This window comes from Dromiciops gliroides, chromosome 6, assembly GCF_019393635.1.
Source record: "Dromiciops gliroides isolate mDroGli1 chromosome 6, mDroGli1.pri, whole genome shotgun sequence".
In the NCBI taxonomy this organism is placed as follows: domain Eukaryota; kingdom Metazoa; phylum Chordata; class Mammalia; order Microbiotheria; family Microbiotheriidae; genus Dromiciops; species Dromiciops gliroides.
The window spans coordinates 126,558,470-126,576,893 of record NC_057866.1 but is presented as its reverse complement, the minus strand read 5'-3'; the positions used below and the strand labels follow the sequence as shown (position 1 = coordinate 126,576,893).

The following is an 18,424-nucleotide window of genomic DNA, read 5'->3' as shown; positions in this document are numbered from 1 at the left end:
CCTACACACAGTTTCATAAAATATGCAACCAACAGCACATAACATCAAATGGTAAATAGTCAAAATTATACAGAAGAATAAGAAAAGGTGTTACGCACCTTCTGTAACTTTAGGCAGTTCTGGAGAATAAAAAGGTATGAAAGAAGCAGAGGAAAGTAAGCAAAGAATATTAGCTGGGTGGCAAAGTATACAGGTTTAATGTGTATCTTTTAAAAATACTGCACTATAATTCATTTGAACTTCATGGTAACAATGTTTCAAAGACAATTAAATATCCAACCATAAGGGGAGGTTAATAAAAAGAATAGAAAGGTCAAAAGCTCTTAGTTTTCTGGCCAACTCAAATTATTTTTGGAGATAATATAAACCCTATATAAAAACAAATATATTCAGAAATTGACTATAGAATTATTTTCCTTTTGCTTCTCTGATTTTTGTTTCTTAGTAGATTTATAAAAACATGGGGTTTCTTGTTCTTTGGAGGAAAAATATTATTTCTCATTTAAATTATTTTGGAGTCTTGCCTAGTTTCACACAAAGAACAAATGCTTTACATAGTAACTAGTTGACAATGGGGGTTAGTCACAAAAGATTCCAGTTGTATTAGAAAGAATAAGGTTGAGGCAATTAAATGAACACCATCAGTATTAGATGAGGCTAGATTTTAAGGACTCAAAAATCTTTAATTTAATTTAATAAAGAATAAATGCGTAGTTTAAAGAACTGGAAAACTTAAATGATGTTCTCTCCTAACAAATCCCTATTTCAAAATTTTATATTCCTGGGAAGCCACATTTCCTCAACACAAATCTTTTGTATGATTTCCTAAAAGAAAAACAACTTATGTAATTTCATTTATAAATTAAGTGCATTAAGACTCATCTATCTTAATAAGCTACCTCTAAAATGATTATGGAAAGAAGTAGTGACAATTTTTAAAGGCAGGCTAACTCATGATAATTGCAATGAACAATCTTAGACACAGAGAACAGATGATGAAACACAACCTTCCTATTAGTAGAGAGAAAAGAGACGATGTGAGTAACACATAATTTGTAAGTCCATTTTGCTGAACTGTTTCTCTTTGTTAAAACAGATGGCTCAGTGAGGGGAAGTATAGTTTGGGAAATTACCACAGTGTAAAAACCAAAATATCAATAAAAGTTAACAAATAATAATTTTTTAAAAATCAATTACGAAGATCATCTGGTTACTACACTGTTGCTCAGAGTGGAGAGTTTTCTTAAAGAAGACTTACCAAAACCAAAAAGTAACTATAGTTCTTGATTTATGTGAGTGGACCATTCAGTAAGCCTCTAGGTAAAGTAATTTTTACATAATGTGTATTTGCCTGTGTGGGGAAAGAGGAAGGAAGGAAGGATGGAAACAGGGAGCCACTGAGTGAGGGAGCTGGCATATGGTTCAAGGACACATGGGAACCAGGGACAAAGAAGCAAGAGCAGGAGGAGGAACATGCAGGGTTGAGGCAGGGAGGGAATACGTTTGAGACCTGACATAGACACAGACAGGAGAAGATGGGCGGCATGCGGAGGCCAGGGACAGACACGAAATACCCAAGCACTGATGGATGAACACAGCCACATGAGGGTAGGTCACATGGGGGGGTGAGCTGAGCACAGCAAAAGTCTCTTTGCACCTTGAGGTCTCAAGCCAATTTCCCCCTCACCCCTCATAACACCTCCATGCAGGGGTGGCAGTCTCTTCAGTCTCTCAATGTGTTGCTTCTGGCTTTTACTTGGTTGGATTTTTTTTGGGGGGGGGGGGGGGGTTGGGAGGGTGAAGGGGTATGTTGAGAGGCCATGGAATGCCAAGCCAAGGCACAGGAATGGAGAGAGCACAGTACTGTACAGTAAAGTTAACAAGGGGCATTTTGGGAATGTGTATTTCTTTCGGAATTCTGTACATAAAGTTGAGTTTTTGTAATGTGACTTTATCTAAACTGTCTGTAATAAGCTACCCAGGTATTAACTGAAGGAAGCATAATGATTTCAGAAGAACAAGATTTGTACTCAATCATATCAAGTGTGTAGACATTTAGGGAATTGAAAGCTACACCATAAACTCAACTCAAATGGTCCTCTAAGTATTCTTTAGGCTTGTCTCTTGTGGTGTTATTATTTATGATAGCTTCACTTTTGTTTCTGGCATTATTTGGTTATAATTTTAGTAAGAATGGAGCCATTACAATATCCTATTAAAATCAATAGCACTCTTCCCAATGGTTCTGTTAAAGAGTGTAATTTGGTAAGAACAGGTAAGGCAGGTATAGCAAGAATTGAAAATATCTCAGAATCACTGTTATATGGAGAATATCATCTATTTATATATTGAGTTTAAGGGACAAACAAGAAACACATACTATAATAAGACATTAAATCCACATTGAAAATGTTGAAATGTTAATTTTAGGTTTCTTTAAATAACACATTAGGACACCCCTTCTCCATTTCTACAGTATAAAGAGATCCATTTAATGTTCAATGTAGAAAAAACTTAAAAGATTTCTTGCTATAGTTAAAAATATTTTTTGAAAACCTGTAAACCACATCCTAGAGCATTACTAGCTTCTACAATGAAGAAGAGATATATAGGACAGTGGAAGGAGCTCTGGACTTGGAGAAATTTTAATCTGATACTAATTCACTGTGTGGCCTCAGGCAAATTACAGAACTTTTCTGGGTCTGTTTTTTCATCTGCAAAATAAGGGTTGGACCAAAGCTCATTTTAGGTATTCAAGATTTAAGATGAACTTTTTGGCCTATATTGGACTCCCAGGAAAGATGACTCCAACTGATTTTCTCCCACTTCCACGTGTAGGGCCCCTTAAACTTTCCCTCAAAACTAAGGCATCATGAGCCATAAATCCATAGCCAGTTTCTCACTAACCAAAAGCAGTCAAGTAAAAGTGTGCTACATATAAAGGAAAATTCATAGAGATCACAGAGAAGAAGGAATGGTGCAAAAATAATATTCAAAAGAAGGACAGGGGCAGCTAGGTGGCATAGTAGATAGAGCACCGGCCCTGGAGTCAGGAGGACCTGAGTTCAAATCCGGCCTCACACACTAACACTCGCTATGTGACCCTGAGCAAGTCACTTAACCCCAATTGCCTCACAAAAAAAAAAGAAAGAAAGAAAGAAAGGGACAGAGGCCGGTGAGTATAAATGTAGTATGAAGTTACCAATTTCCTCTGTTAATATTTGGGAGGGGGGAGAGCAGTTTCTTTTCTTTGCATAGATATTACCAAACTCTAGCTCTTCGTTCACATCTATACTAACTTATTTCAACTACTTACTTCAATTAAAATAAAGAACATAATTCAAACATAATCCTCAAAACTTATGCTGTTTTCTCCTTAAACTTTTTCTTAATATAAAAGATTTTTAGAATTAAAATTTCCTTTAGTATATCTTTACTTGAATACTTTTATCCACATGAGATACTATTCTGGAAGCACATATTGAACATAAGAAATCTAATGCCTAAATTAAATCAGTTTTCTAATTAATTTAAATAACTACAGCAAAAATCCATATTTACGATACATTTGAATTATACATTTTAATTGGACTTTACCTTCTAAAAGTTGTGAACTAACATTGACAAAATCAATTTTCTTTCGAAGATATCTCTGATTCAATTTCCAAATACAGGAAATAAATGCATTCTTTTCTGCAGTACTGCTGGCAACCCACTTATATATTTTTTCAAAATGTAAATCAAATTCTGGATTCTCCTGCAAATAAATACAAATACAAAAGGATTTTAATTTTTAGTGCAAAGTTGTGGGTTAAGTATCAAATAACTCATGCTACTCAAAATGATGTACCTTTCATACACCTTACACCCACAAATTAATATAAAGGGTGGACACTGGGAAAAGAGAAAGCACTTCTTCAATCCCTGTCATCAGGCCATCTCTTTTCTCCACAGTGTAAGATTATTGTTCCTCTGGGTATATAAAAGCTAATTTGGATCACCAAAACCTATTTGTGGCGTACTAGTTTCTTTTGAGGGATCATGAAAATACTACTGGTTTCTGTAGTTTTCCTTTTTTGCTATAGGTTTTTCCAGGTGCCATAGACATAAAAACACACATATGTATTTATCTATGTGTTTGGATCTGGGCATTCATAGGATCACAGATTTGGAGCTGGGAAGGACTTTGGAGGTCAGTACATTGAATACCAAACCTTAGACTTCTGGTGGTTCCATTAAAGTACAGACACTCCATGAAGTGCAACTACATCAGCTAGCCAGTAATCTGTTTTTAATATTTCTTCCACCAGTAAAGTGCTTGTTAAAAAACATATGAACATATACAGTGTTTCACATTTTTCAAAGTTTAAAGACTTTTGAAAGCATTTTATTTAAGTTCTTGTGAAGTAGAAAGGTAGCAAATACCGAGGAAACCCTTTTTTAATACTTGTACTGGATAAAATGGATTGAATGTGCCTTTCCAAGACAACCATATATTTGATCAAGCTTTTAATATATACAACTATGAGGCATCAGGGATATGATTTCATTTCATACAACAAGATTCACATAACATCTATCTGTAGATTAAGAGACAAAGCTTAATAAGTAGTCACCAAAATTAAAAATCTGTACTTACCAATGAAAAGATACCTGCATCAGGGCTAACAAAACCTAAGAACATTTGGCAACTGAAACAAAACTTTATGGGAAATGATAGCTTTACTGAGAATATTTCCCATAATGCCATAAAAAAAAGCTGAGTGTTCCAGAGGCAATACTCACACAGATCAATGTGTGATAACAAATGGCTAATGTTAGGGTATATACTTTTTTTTTTTTATCATTTATATACATACACACAGAACACACAGGAAACGTACATAAAAAGAAAAAAAATTCTTCTAGTAGTACTGAAGTGTCAGCTATGAGGAAACATTTAAATAGTCATTCAGCAACATGAATGAATTGTGCAAATCGATGAGGTTACAAAGTACAAAACTACTGAAGAGAAAATAGCTTAGTAATCAACACGCCTTTTTAATAAAGGTGGGTTCTGTGTTTCTGTGAAGGAACTAAATAGAAAACCATTAAAAACTAAAGCTTATTCCTGGCACTTGCCTCATATTCTTTTGTGATTAAAAATAATAATTAATAATAATTTTAAAATCTCCTCTTCCTAAACTCTCCCAAAAAGATCTTTGTGTTTTCCTGGGAAGCACGTAGATAAATGGCATTTTCCCAAGTTAAGAATTCATGTAACTGCATAATAACTGGGAAACATGTCCTGATATTCATGTGTCTCATTTTCTTCTTGTATCTTACTTGTCACCTTATAACCTTTTCTCAGCACTCAGTTCTTCAGAGGCATTTGCCAGGATAAAAAAAGTCTATCTCTAATTGCATTATATTTCATCCACTTTGTAAACTTGTTTTTCTGTGATTTTTTTCAACATATGTTCGTAGCAAGGAATAAATTCACTTAAACCTTGATGTCACCCCCATTGATTTATATTAAGATACACATGATTTTTTAAAAAAATTCTGCACCCGGAACTGATTCAACAGTGGGTAAAGATAGGGATGGTATGAGAGTTTGGAGTGCCACATCAACAATTGGGTCACGGTAAGCTAAACCTTAATAGATAGTTACCATACCTCTATTTATGTTTCTCATTCCACTTCTAAGTGGAATAACTTCCCCTTGTCAGGAACTAAAGACTGTTTTTTTGTTTTGGATTGTTTTGGGTTTTTTTGGTGAGGCAATTGGGGTTGACTTGCCCAGGGTCACACAGCTAGTAAGTGTTAAGTGTCTGAGGTCACATTTGAACTCAGGTCCTTCTGAATCCAGGGCTGGTGCTCTATCCACTGTGCCACCTAGCTGCCCCTAAAGACTGTTTTTGATCTTTTAAAAATATTTATTAGAGATGAAGCAGATATGATACTTTCCCCAAAAGAATGTATAATCCAATAAGAGAGACAAGATATAAATACATATAACTATATAGAGATATATATGACATATATAAAGACATATATAAGTACAATATATAGTTATATACATGTATAACTACAATACAAAAAATTATAAATACATAAAATGAGTACAAAGGAAAAAAATTTTAATTAAAATAATAATAATAAATTCTGTACCCATTAGCAACTTCGAATGTGGAAACTCCCTCCAGTGATGCAAACTGCCAAACTCAGTGAGTTTCCTAGGATTCAGGGAGAAGTTAAATAACTTGCCCACGGTCACACAGCTAGTATGTTTCTGAGGTAGTACTTGAATCCTGACTGGTAGAATGGTCCTCTATGCCATTTGTTAGATGTTTGACATGTATTATGGGCGGCTAAATACTTGCACTTTTTGTCTAGAATCTAAATCTTTAATTCAAATGCTACCACAATGATATTTTTATTTTTGCAGCGTTTTGCTTTTTTAAAAACTTGAATCTGGAACAAGGAGGTAATGGTGCAATGGATAGATCACTGGTCCTATAGTTAGAAGAACCTGAGTTCAAATCCCATCTCAAACACTTACTAGTTATATGATCCTGGGCAAGTCACTTAACCACAACTACCTCAAAAAAAAAAAAAAAGAATCCATCATTTCTTAACACTACTAAAGGTAATAATATAAGAAAATTAATTTTTCTCCCTTCCCTTTAGAAAAAAAAATCAAACAGTGACTTTAACTAAATCAACCTATCTAGCAGACAGGATTATAAACTACATGGAAACAGAAACTATGTTTTAGTTAATATATGTATCTCTCTTATTGCCTGACAGTGAGTTGCACAGTAGGTATTTAATAAATATTTGTTGAATTGAACTGAATTTAAATAATAAATGGATGCCACTTTATCATTCATTGCCTTTTAGTCATTGTGATGAATCATACACGACTATAAGTGCAAATACTATATGCTCCATAGTTGTGTAATTTCACATTATACCAAACCACTGAGAAACCAACATTCTCACATTAACATAACATTCTCTCTTACAGTAACAATGTTAACATAACATCATTATCAGAAATGTTACACTGTTACTTTAGGATAACATATATTAACAAATTAAAATTTTAAACCACGATTAACAAAAATATATTAATAAAATAGTCAACGAGCATTTATTAAGTGCTTTCCCAGGAACTGTGCTAGGTGCTGGGGATACAAAGGGTCCATTTGCTTTAGTTTACATGAATTTTACATGTTGTATATCAGGGTTATAACCAGAATAATCTGAGGAAATGGGAAAAGGCCAAGTCTTTTGGAATAAAGGATAACACAGCATATATGGCTGAATGAAAAGGAGACAGAAAATATCAAATAGAAAAGATTTACTAACAAAAATTAGACTAGAAAATAATTTTGGGGAAAATTAAATTAGATATATAATTTTTTGGGGGGGGGAGAGGCAATGGGGGTTAAGTGACTTGCCCAGGGTCACACAGCTAGTAAGTGTCAAGTGTCTGAGGCTGGCTTTGAACTCAGGTCCTCCTGAATCCAGGGCTGGTGCTTTATCCACTGTGCCACCTAGCTGCCCCACAGCAGTTAATATTTCTTACAAGAAGTGGTGAGGTAAAAGACAGGGAAAAACGAAATTTTTTTTTTTTTTGTGGGGCAATGGGGGTTAAGTGACTTGCCCAGGGTCACACAACTAGTAAGTGTTAAGTGTCTGAGGCTGGATTTGAACTGAGGTACTCCTGAATCCAGGGCCAGCGCTTTAATTAACCACTGCGCCATCTAGCTGCCCCCCAAAATGAATATTTTTTAAAACAATCATTCTTAGTTTCCATGGGCCAGTAGCCACAGAAAAGATAAGCTTAGATAAATTTTGAAGACATAAAATTTTCTTACAAAGTGGATGGAATTTTATAAGCAAGCCCAGGTCAAAGTATTAAGAATAAAGACATACTTTAATGGCATCTTTGGCATCCACCACAGCAAGATCTCGAAGGGCCCACGCAATTTGTCTTTTGTAGAAGTCTCCCTTATCAGATTTCTTCACTTTCACCACGTTCACCTGTACTGGGCGTTCAGTTGTCACTGTTGAGTAAAATACATTAGTATTTTAATTAGAAATAGTTTTTTACCTGATATCTTTCTCTTTTAAAAATAAATTTTATTAATGTATTTTGTTTTTTAACATAGTTAAAATTTCCACCAGGATACCCTCCCCTCTTCCCTTCCTGGAAAGCCATAACAAGTATTTTTTCCCCCATTTATTTAGAATTTTATTTTTTTCCAAATTACATGTAAAAACAATTATTTAACATCGATTTTGTGTTCCAAATTCTCTTCCTCCTTCCCTCCCCAACCCTGCGCCACCCCCCCTCCTTGAACACAAGCAATTCAATATGTTATACATGTGTAGTTATGCAAAACATTTCCACATTAGTCAGGTTGTGAAAGAAAAAAAAAATTATGCTTCAATCTGTATTCAGACACCATCATTTCTATCTCTGCAGACGGACTGCATTTTTCTTAAGTTCTTCAGAGTTGTCTTGGATCACTGTATCACTGAAAATAGCTAGTCATTCACAGCTGATCATTTTACAATATTGCTGTTACTTTGTATACAGTATATTTCACTTTCCATCAGCTCATGTAAGTGTTACTGGGGTTTTTTTTGATAGCAGCTTGCTCATCATTTCTTTTTTTTGGTTTTGTTTTGTGGGGCAATGAGGGTTAAGTGACTTGCCCAGAGTCACACAGTAAGTAAGTGTCAAGTGTCTGAGGCTGGCTTTGAACTCAGGTCCTCCTGAATCCAGGGCCAGTGCTTTATCCACTGCACTACCTAGCTGCCCATGCTCATCATTTTTTACAGCACCATAGTGTTCCATCATAATCTCATCCCCAATTGATGGGCATTTCCTCAATTTCTAATTCAACTTTTTGTTTTTTATCTCTTTTTGGATACTGACCTAGTAGTGTAGATGGTTTTATAGCCCTTTGGCCATAGTTCCAAATTGCTCTACAGTATGTTCAAATCAGTTTACAACTTCACGAACAGTGCACTAGTGTCTCATTTTTCCCCATATCTCCTACAACATTTGTCATTTTCCTCTGCTGTCCTATCATCCAGTCCAATAGATATGAGGTAGTGGCCCAAAATTGTTTTGACCTGCATCTCTCCAATCAATAGTGAGTTAGAGCCTTTTTTTTCATATGGCTATAGGTAGCTTTATTTCCTTTGAAAACTTCATATCTCTTGATCATCTATCAACTGGGGAATGGCTCTTATTTTAACAAATTTGACTCAATTCTCTATGTGTTTGAGAAATGAGGCCTGTCAGACAAACTTGCTTCAAATTTTTTTCACAGTTACTATTGCTAACTGTATTTCCCTCCATCCTACTCCCTCACCATGACATTTACTCTATTTTCTATCTTTCACTCTATACCTCCTCAAAAGTGTTTTGTTGGGGCAGCTAGGTGGCGCAGTGGATAGAACACTGGCCCTGGAGTCAGGAATACCTGAGTTCAAATCCGACCTAAGACACTTAACACTTACTAGCTGTGTGACCCTGGGCAAGTCACTTAACCCCAATTGCCTCACTAAAAAAAAAAAAATGAATAAATAAAAAAAAAAATTAAAAAAAAAAAAGTGTTTTGTTTCTGACTGCACCCTCCCCCGATCTGCCTTTCCTTCCTTCACCTCTTCCCCTTTATCCCCTTCCTATTCTACTTTCCTGCAGGATAAGATAGATTACTATACCCAATTTAGTGTGTATGTTATTCCCTCTTTGAGCCAATTCTGATGAAAGTAAGGTTCAATCACTCCCCTGTACCTCCCCCATCTTCCCCTGTACTGTATAAGCTTTTTCTTATTTCTTTATGTAAGATACTTTATCCCATTCCACCTCTCCATTTCCCTTTCTCCCAGTGCATTCCTCTTTATTTTTTAAAAGATATCATCCCTTCATATTCAACTTACACCTGTGCCCTCTATCAAATATTCTCCATCCAGCTGCCCTAATAACGAGAAAGTTCTTATGAGTGACAAGTCCCGATATCTTTCTAACATATGTATTGCCCAAGTAGTCTCTATATGTCAGAGAGGTGGTACATATTTTTAAATGGAAAGGTAAGATGGTACTTTCTGAAATTTTTACTTTGATATAAAACATTTAAACTTATACCATTGCCTTCTGAACATGTCAATACCTTTGTATTTAAACCTGTGAAAAGAACATTTTTCTTTTATTCAAAGTAATGGAAAATTAATTGGTTGCAGCTGCAACTTTAAAAATTACAATGAAAATAAGGCTTAATATGAAAATAAATTTGTCTTACAGAAAAGAAAGAGACATCAAAGGAGTATTTTCTATAAACTGAAATACTCACCTGTGGCACACAAAAAACAGTTTTTCTTCTTTTTTCCTGCTTTGCAGACATTCACAATGCTCAGTAAACGTTCATCATTTGGTGTGAAAATATCTCTTTGTAATGCATGCTTGATTGCAGTCATTTTTTCTTAGCTGAAAAATTCAGAATATGAATACTATACAGTATACCAAAGAATCATATTAAATTAAGCTTTGATTTATCATTTAGTTTTCCCATTGAAGGGGAGAAAAAAACTATGAAGGCCCAATGCAAAATTTTAGAAAAATGTTTTTATATAGATATCATTACAAGATATAAATGGCAGTTAAAGGTCAAAACAAAGAAAGTACTTTATAATAGTATTTGATAATATCAGCAGCTACTCTAAAATACTACCATTACTCAAACTTATTCTTATTTTTTTAAGATCATCACTTTATAATTTCAAAAAAAACCAAAACAAGTTTTTCTAGTTACATAAGCAAATGACAAGTGTTTTTAAAAAATCTTTAAATGGGGCAGCTAGGTGGCACAGTGGATAGAGCACCAGCCATGGAGTCAGGAGTACCTGAGTTCAAATCTGGCCTCAGACACTTAACACTTACTAGCTGTGTGACCCTGGGCAAGTCACTTAACCCCAATTGCCTCACTAAAAAAAAAAAAAATCTTTAAATGACATGAAGTAGGCTTGGATCATTGCTTTTCAAAACAGGGTCTAAAGAAAACTATCAAATCTTTATAATTTCCACTGGGTTTCACTGTCCTAATTACAAGATAATGGCACCTCTGGCCTTGGAAACTGCTGCCTCCATTTCTTCTCTTTTCCTGATTTCATTGGGGAGAAACAGAGTCAGAATTTACTGGCTTTCCCGCTGACCCAGGATCCTCTGCCCATCCATATTTCACATTCTTGAGAGCTGATATATTATCCATCTCACTGAGCAGTTCTAATTACAAACATTACCAGAAAGTGAGAAGTTGTATCTTAAATGGGGGCTTCAAAGCCTTAAAACTGGTTAGAGTTGGGGCAGCTAGGTGGTGCAGTGGATAGAGCACCGGCCCTGGATTCAGGAGGACCTGAGTTCAAATGTGGCCTCAGACGCTTGACACTTACTAGCCGTGTGACCCTGGGCAAGTCACTTAACCCTCATTGCCCCCCCCCCCAACCACCAAAAACCCCACAAACAAAACAAAAAACTGGTTCGAGTTGTAGAGGTCTTTGAGAGATCATAAAAGTCCCTATTTCTGTGGAGGGTACCACTACCCTCAAAATCTTTAAGTTATCCTAGACTAAACCTTCCAGACTGAGCCAATTGCCAAGTCCTGGTGATTTTATCTTAGAAATTCTTCTCAGATTCCTCTTCCTTTTTACATTTCTGCTACCCTAATCCAGGCCATCACTACCTTCTGTCTAAACTATTCTATTCTTCCCAATAGGTCTCCCTGTCTCTAGTCTTTCCTTCATACACCTTCTAAAGTAATCTTATTTTTATTTTTTTGGTGAGGCAATGGGGGCTAAGTGACTTGCCTAGGGTCACACAGCTAGTAAGTGTTAAGTGTCTGAGGCCGAATTTGAACTCAGGTACTCCTGACTCCAGGGCCGGTGCTCTATCCACTGCACCACCTAGCTGCCCCTCAAAGTAATCTTAATACACAAGTCTGATCATGTCGCTCCCTTGCTCTAAGTCTTTTAGTGCCTCCCTATTGACTCAAGAATAACATTGCTGCTGGTGGCAGTGCTGTTGCAGCATTCAAATCTTTAAAAAATAAACAGCAGCAACAAAACAGACAAAAACCCCTACTCCTAATCTGGTCTTCCAGTCTAATTTCATCCTATTTTAACTCCAGGCAAACTAGATTATTAGTTATTATCCCAATCATTTCCATTAATGGGGGGGGGGCGGAAGGAGAGATAAGGATTAAGTGACTTTCCCAAGGTCACACAGTTAATAAGTATAAAGTGTCTGAGGCCAGATTTGAACTCAGATCCTCCTGAATCCCAGGCCAGTGCTTTAATTCACTGTGCCACCTAGCTGTCCCTACCCTTTCCATTCTTACTACAATACTAATATGCTTTCCTAAGACACAACTTTCATTGAATCACTCCTTTACTCAACCTTCAGTGGTTTCCCATTCGTTACAGGAGCAAATCTGAACTCTTATCTAGACATTTAAAACCACCCATAATCTGATGTGCCTTATGTTTTTAAATTTCTCTCTCCCTATTTCATAATAAGAACTCTAATCTAGCTGGACCTCAACATCCTCATTCTTATTCCCACTTACATTCCTTTCTATATTTGTTCATTTCAAAACATTGTGGAGAAGGGGACCACACTCCGTAACCACTAGCAATAAATGCTGACCGACAGTAGAAAAGCCCCCAAGTCACCAGCCCTACTTCCAGCCCAGCTCTCACAGCTGATTATGGTTGCATCATCCAAGGGAAGCTACTCTTGTGGAGAAGGGGCCATCCCCACCAACTGTCACTCAGATTGAAGACATGCCACATAGCAGTGTAACACCCTGAAGGAGAGATCAGAGGCATATGCCAAGCAAGTTAAACTACTACTACCAGCACCTTGATTATCATCTCCCCATAGACTTTGATGGAGACAGTCCAGGACCCTGAACCCAAGAGCTCTGGGAATAGCAATGCTTTCAGCCTTTCTGGGAGGCAACCCTTGTGGAGATGCAGTTTGATAACAGCTCCTGTAGGTGCTAGGCTGTATCTTTTAAAGACCCACAAAAGAAAGTTCTTGCAACCAAAGGCACTCCTTGCCACTGTCAAATGGCTCAACATCAGAAAATTATATGATTTTATCCATGGAAATAACATTAAAGAGGCATTACCATCTGCTTTGTCACTTCACCCTAAGGACCATGGGATCTTTTCATCTGACACTGCTAAAATCTTCTACATGTTGTCTCTAGTATTAGAATGTACCTTAAAAAATTAATTTTTCTTCCTTCCCTTTAGAAAGAAAAAAATCAAACTTAGCTTAGCACAGCACTTTTCACATATTAAATCCTCATTTATTCATTCATTCCCTATTCTAACATCTATTCAAATTCTAACCATTCTTCAAAATCCAACTAGAGTCATGGCTTTTCCCTGAAGCCAAGTCCAAATGGAACATAAATCAAATCAAAGATTCAGAGCTAGGAGGACCTTATGTGACCCAGTCCAACTCTTCACAGATAAGGAAACTAAGGCCCAGAGATGCTTCCTGACCTGCCCAACATCACAGTTGGTACTATTTCAGCCCATATAGATTTTTCTCTTAGAGGTCTCTAATATTTAATATGCTATACAATCTGACACAGAGTGTTCTTTCCACTACAATCTTTTGATTTTGTTTTGTTTTGTTTTTGGTGAGGCAATTGTGGTTAAGTGACTTGCCCAGTGTCACACAGCTAGTAAGTGCCAAGTGTCTGAGGACAAATTTGAACTCAGGTCCTTCCTGACTCCAGGACCAGTTCTCTATCCACTGTACCACCTAGCTGCCCCTCCACTATAATCTTTTTTTAAAATTTTTTTATTTTTTTGGTGAGGCAAATGGGGTTAAGTGACTTGCCTAGGGTCACACAGGTAGTAAGTGTTAAGTGTCTGAGGCCAGTTTTTTTTTTTAACTCAGGACCTCCTGACTCCAGGGCCGGTGCTCTATCCACTGCGCCATCTAGCTGCCCCTCCACTATAATCTTAATCTGATACTTATTATGGCACAGAGGTGACTATAGGCTCTCTATGTTGATGGAATGCAAACTCTGGCAGGCCTTATTAATCTGGAAAGGCATCAAATGCAGGCCTGGCTATACTTACAGTTCTGTGTTTCTGACATTTGAAAACTAGCTTAGCTAAGTATGGAGACCCTGAATACAAGGTTAGCCACCACAAATATGTTTCATCTACAGTATAAACACCACCACTATGATAGAGAAGTTGTAGTGTGTTCTGGAAGAACTAATGCCCACCACTATTGAAACTAAGGATGAGGGGGCAGCTAGATGGTACAGTACATAAACCCCGGCCCTGGATTCAGGAGGACTTGAGTTCAAATCCAGCCTCAGACACTTGACACTAGCTGTGTGGCCCTGGGCAAGTCACTTAACTCTCACTCCCCCCCCCCCCCCCCCAAAAAAAAAGAGTATACATGGTTTTACAGCATGTGCTCTAGAGCAGGAATTCATCCTTTTTTGTGTGCACATCTTTGGCAATCTAGTGAAGCCTATGTACCCCTTCACAGAATTTTATTTAAAAATTTTATAATCGAAGGAAATGCTCATTTTCACTTGGTGGTTAGGGAAAATAAAGATGCAGATTTTGTTTTTCCCACATCCAAATTCAAGGTCCCCCTAAAACTGATCCACAGACCCCGTTGGGGGAGGGTGTCCACTGATCCCAGATTAAGAACTCTCTGGTTCAGTGGAAATGGAGGACTCTGGAGGTATGAGAAAAGGGCGGATGGATACAACGCAGAGGGAGCAAGACCTGAGCTCAAACACAGTCTCACTCACTGATTGTGAATGTCTCTCCACCTCTGCCTCAGTTTCCTCCTCCGCAAAATGGGGATAATAACGCCACCTGCCTCCCTGGGCTGTTACGAGGATCACATTAGATGATTGAAAAACGCTTACCACGGTGTCTGGCACACAGTAATGGCTATATAAAAGCTATTATTATTGTTGTTGAGGAAGATAGGCGGCAGTGGACAATGTCGTACTGAGCCTGGCGACAGGAAGGCTCATCTTCCTGAGTTCAAATCTAACTTCAGACAGTTATGAGCCGTGTGACCTTGGGCAAGTCACACAGCCCAGTGTGCCTCAGTTTCCTGGAGCCGGAGAAGAAAACGACAGACCACTCCTGCATCTTTGCCAAGAAAACCCCTAATGGGGTCACGTAGGGCCTGAACAACAATTAGCATTATTCTGGGCCTGAAAGGGGGAGGAAGCTAAACCCTGGTCCCAGGACCAACCAGAGTGGAGGGGGACGGGAGAAGAGAAGGCGCGGCCCGAACGCTCCCCTCGGGGCCTGCACGGGGTACAGGGCAGGGGCGACGCCGGGGAGGTGAGGGGCGCGTCTCCCTGAGAGAGGAGCGGCCCCGAGGGGCGACCGCAGCCTTTCCCGGAGCCATCGCGTACACGCTGCAGCCGCAGCCTCCCCCTTACCCGAGGCGCGCCGGGCGGGCTCCTCCGTGAGGGAACCAGGCTGGGGCGGAGGACGCGGCAGTTACCGACAGAGCTCTCCCTCTCTCCCAGGATCTTTCTCTCAAGGAAGCTCCGGCTCCGCCCATTTCCCACATCCGGTCATGTGATCGGTCACGAGCCGGAATAAGGAACCAGAGAGAGACAGAGAGACAGAGATAGAGAGGAAGAGACTGAGGAAAAGAGGACACGGACATAGACACAGATACAGATACAGACGGAGACACAGACACACTCTCACACACGGAAGAAAGTTGGGAGACCCGGGAGGGGGCGGGGCCTTCGGCAGGCCCTCTATTCTGCGGAATGCTCGAAACCCCGGGGAGCTGGAAGCCGCCTTTCGTTAGGTGCTTGTCACCCCACTCAAGAACGGGGCACCTTTGGCGGTCTAGGGAAAGCTATGGTCACCTTCTCAGAATGGTATTTTTAAGTAATTGAAAGGGAAGCTAAATTGGTTCATGGAAGTTTAAAACAAAAACTTCTCTGCCTCAGAATGTAAGCTCCTTGAGGGTAGGGACTGTTTTCTTTTTGTCTGATTCCCCACGGTCCTAGCATCTAGTATCCATTTAATAATGCTTCTTGGTTGGTTGATTTGAGGTCTTACAGTTGGGTGAATTCAATGAACGTTCAATGAACTGCCATAATGGGGAAGCTTGCTCTGATTAAGAGATTTGCATCACCTGAAAGATTTGTTTGTTTCAGATGCCAACAATATTTCATTCGAATGAGAAATTCAGAATGTTACTTTACCGGCTCAGTTTCTCATTCTCACCCAATTTAAACAATACTAGATCAATCAGGTGGGGCCCCTGGGCATCTGCCAAATTCCATTATTTTATCACAAAAATGTGCCCTGTTTTGCCTTCCTTCATAAAGGAAACATTACTGTACAATCACATTGAACATATTTCTGCATTAGTCATGCTGTGAAAATTATTGATACATTTTGTTTTTGACACAACAAATACTTTTTCCCCCTGGGGAATGAGGGTTAAATGACTTGCCCAGGGTCATACAGCTAGTAAGTGTCAAGTGTCTTGAGGCCAGGTTTGATGCCAGGTTTGGTCTCAAGTCCTCCTGAATGCAGGACCAGGTTGCTTTATCAACTGTGCCACCTAGCTGCCCCCCTTTTCTACCATTTCTGAGAGCAAGTTCTCCAAACAACCCACAATTATTAGACACAAATTCACACGGTTGGACAGAGGGGTGAGGGTTCTGGCAAACTACTGAGTGAGTCATATTACTTCAGAGGACAGTCAGGCATCTGATCTATGGGACATCAGCATTTAAAAAAAACATTTCTGGTGTTCTGCTGCCTGCCAGCCTGCTGCCATCATGGAGATTTGCCTGACTGGCTTGGTGGCTCCAGGGTTAAAAAGTTTGTTTGTATGGATGGATGTAGATATTGTGCTAAGCCCTATGGGCTTATGGAATGACCTATCAGAATGAAGAAAAGAGGTTTAATCTTTCCCTGTATAAAAAGAAGCCCAACTCTACAAATGTGTTCATGCCCCTTTGGATCCCTTATTCAAACTCCATTTGATTGTTGGTTAGAAAAGGTAGCTGAGAGCCCTTAAGGTATATAAAACAATTATAAGCTTATCATTTTTGCTGGGTATGGTTTTCTTTGCATTTCTTCTTTTTATTATTATTATTTTTTAATTTTTGGCAGGACGATGAAGGTTACACAGCTAGTAAGTGTCAAGTGTCTGAGATCCGGTTTGAACTCAGGTCCTCCTGAATCCAGGGCCAGTGCTCTATCCACTGCGCCACCCAGCTGCCCCCTGCATTTCTTCTTTACACTTCAAATTCTTAGCCTTGTTTTCTTTTATGAAAGCTGTAAAAACTCCACCAAGACTTCTGAGAAACTTCTTCATTGATCTATGTATCTGTTTAAAGAAGGAAGATTTTTCACAGATGTCAGAGTACTGATGTCGCTGGCAGCAGCTCTTGAAACAAGACAGGGCTGTTTTCAGAATTTTTTTATTTGTAAATGTCATGAGATAGGGGGGTAAAACCAAAACTTTTCTCTCATGTATTTTATGGTAATTTTTTAGGCTTTATAAATGTGATTGGAATATCCCTAAATGGGATAAACCAGATCTCTAATTTCATTTATTCAGTCACCAAGCATTTATTAATGACCTATTATGTTCCAGGGGCTGAAATAAATTCTGGGTCTACAAGGAAAGACAAAAACAAACAACGAAGTTGGAAACTCAAGCTGAGGAAACACCCTTTCCCAATATAAATCAGCCTTTTCTTCAATGTACCATCTTACACAGTTGCCCAGGTCAACTTATATGTGTCAGTCAAGGGATTCTAGGGCTTCCTGAATCCAAGGTTAGCTTTCTATCCACTTTACCAGACTGGGTCTCTGTCTATGACTACATAGTCCTTTTTTACTGTATTGTGACTTTTTTTTCCATTTATTTAGAATTTTATTTTTTCCCCAATTATATCTAAAAACAATTTTAATGTCCATTTTTTAAAACTTTGTACTCCAAATTCTCCATCTCTCCACCTTAAGAAGGCAAGGTATTCATTATATAATGAATATATTCTTATATATATTCAATATAAGTTATACATATGTAGTCATGCAAAACATTTCCATATTAAATTGTGGAAAAAACAGACAAAACAATCAAGAAAAATAAAGTTTAAAAATTATGCTTCAATATCATCAGTTCTTTCTCTGGGAATGGATCGCATTTTTCATCATGGGTCCTCCAGAGTTATCTTGGATCATTGTATTGCTGACAATAGCCATGTCATTCACAGCTGATCACCTTATATGTATTGTTACTCTTATATAAGGGCACATTCCCACTGAGGATCAGCTTCCCTATCCATAAAATGTAGATAACAATCACTGC

At 38.1% G+C, this 18,424-nt stretch overlaps 1 protein-coding gene across 9 annotated transcripts in view; it reads right to left on the bottom strand.

Annotated features, from left to right (window-relative positions):
• Positions 1-15,658, bottom strand: part of EXOC1 (exocyst complex component 1) — a 63,100-nt gene extending 47,442 nt beyond the window's left edge. For 6 of the 9 annotated variants that reach the window (XR_006353579.1, XR_006353580.1, XM_043971126.1 and 3 more), the window contains exons 1-5: positions 15,510-15,658; positions 10,359-10,492; positions 7,927-8,057; positions 3,598-3,757; positions 99-119 (exon numbers count right to left, since the gene is read on the bottom strand). Coding sequence is in view for 7 of the 9 variants with exons in the window: in XM_043971126.1 (XP_043827061.1) it covers positions 99-119; positions 3,598-3,757; positions 7,927-8,057; positions 10,359-10,482 (436 nt within the window). In the remaining 2 variants the exon portion in view is untranslated. The remainder of the gene's footprint in view (positions 1-98; positions 120-3,597; positions 3,758-7,926; positions 8,058-10,358; positions 10,493-15,509) is intronic. The other 3 variants (XM_043971127.1, XM_043971130.1, XM_043971132.1) reach the window with 1 other exon arrangement.
• Between the last annotated feature and the right edge of the window lie 2,766 nt (positions 15,659-18,424).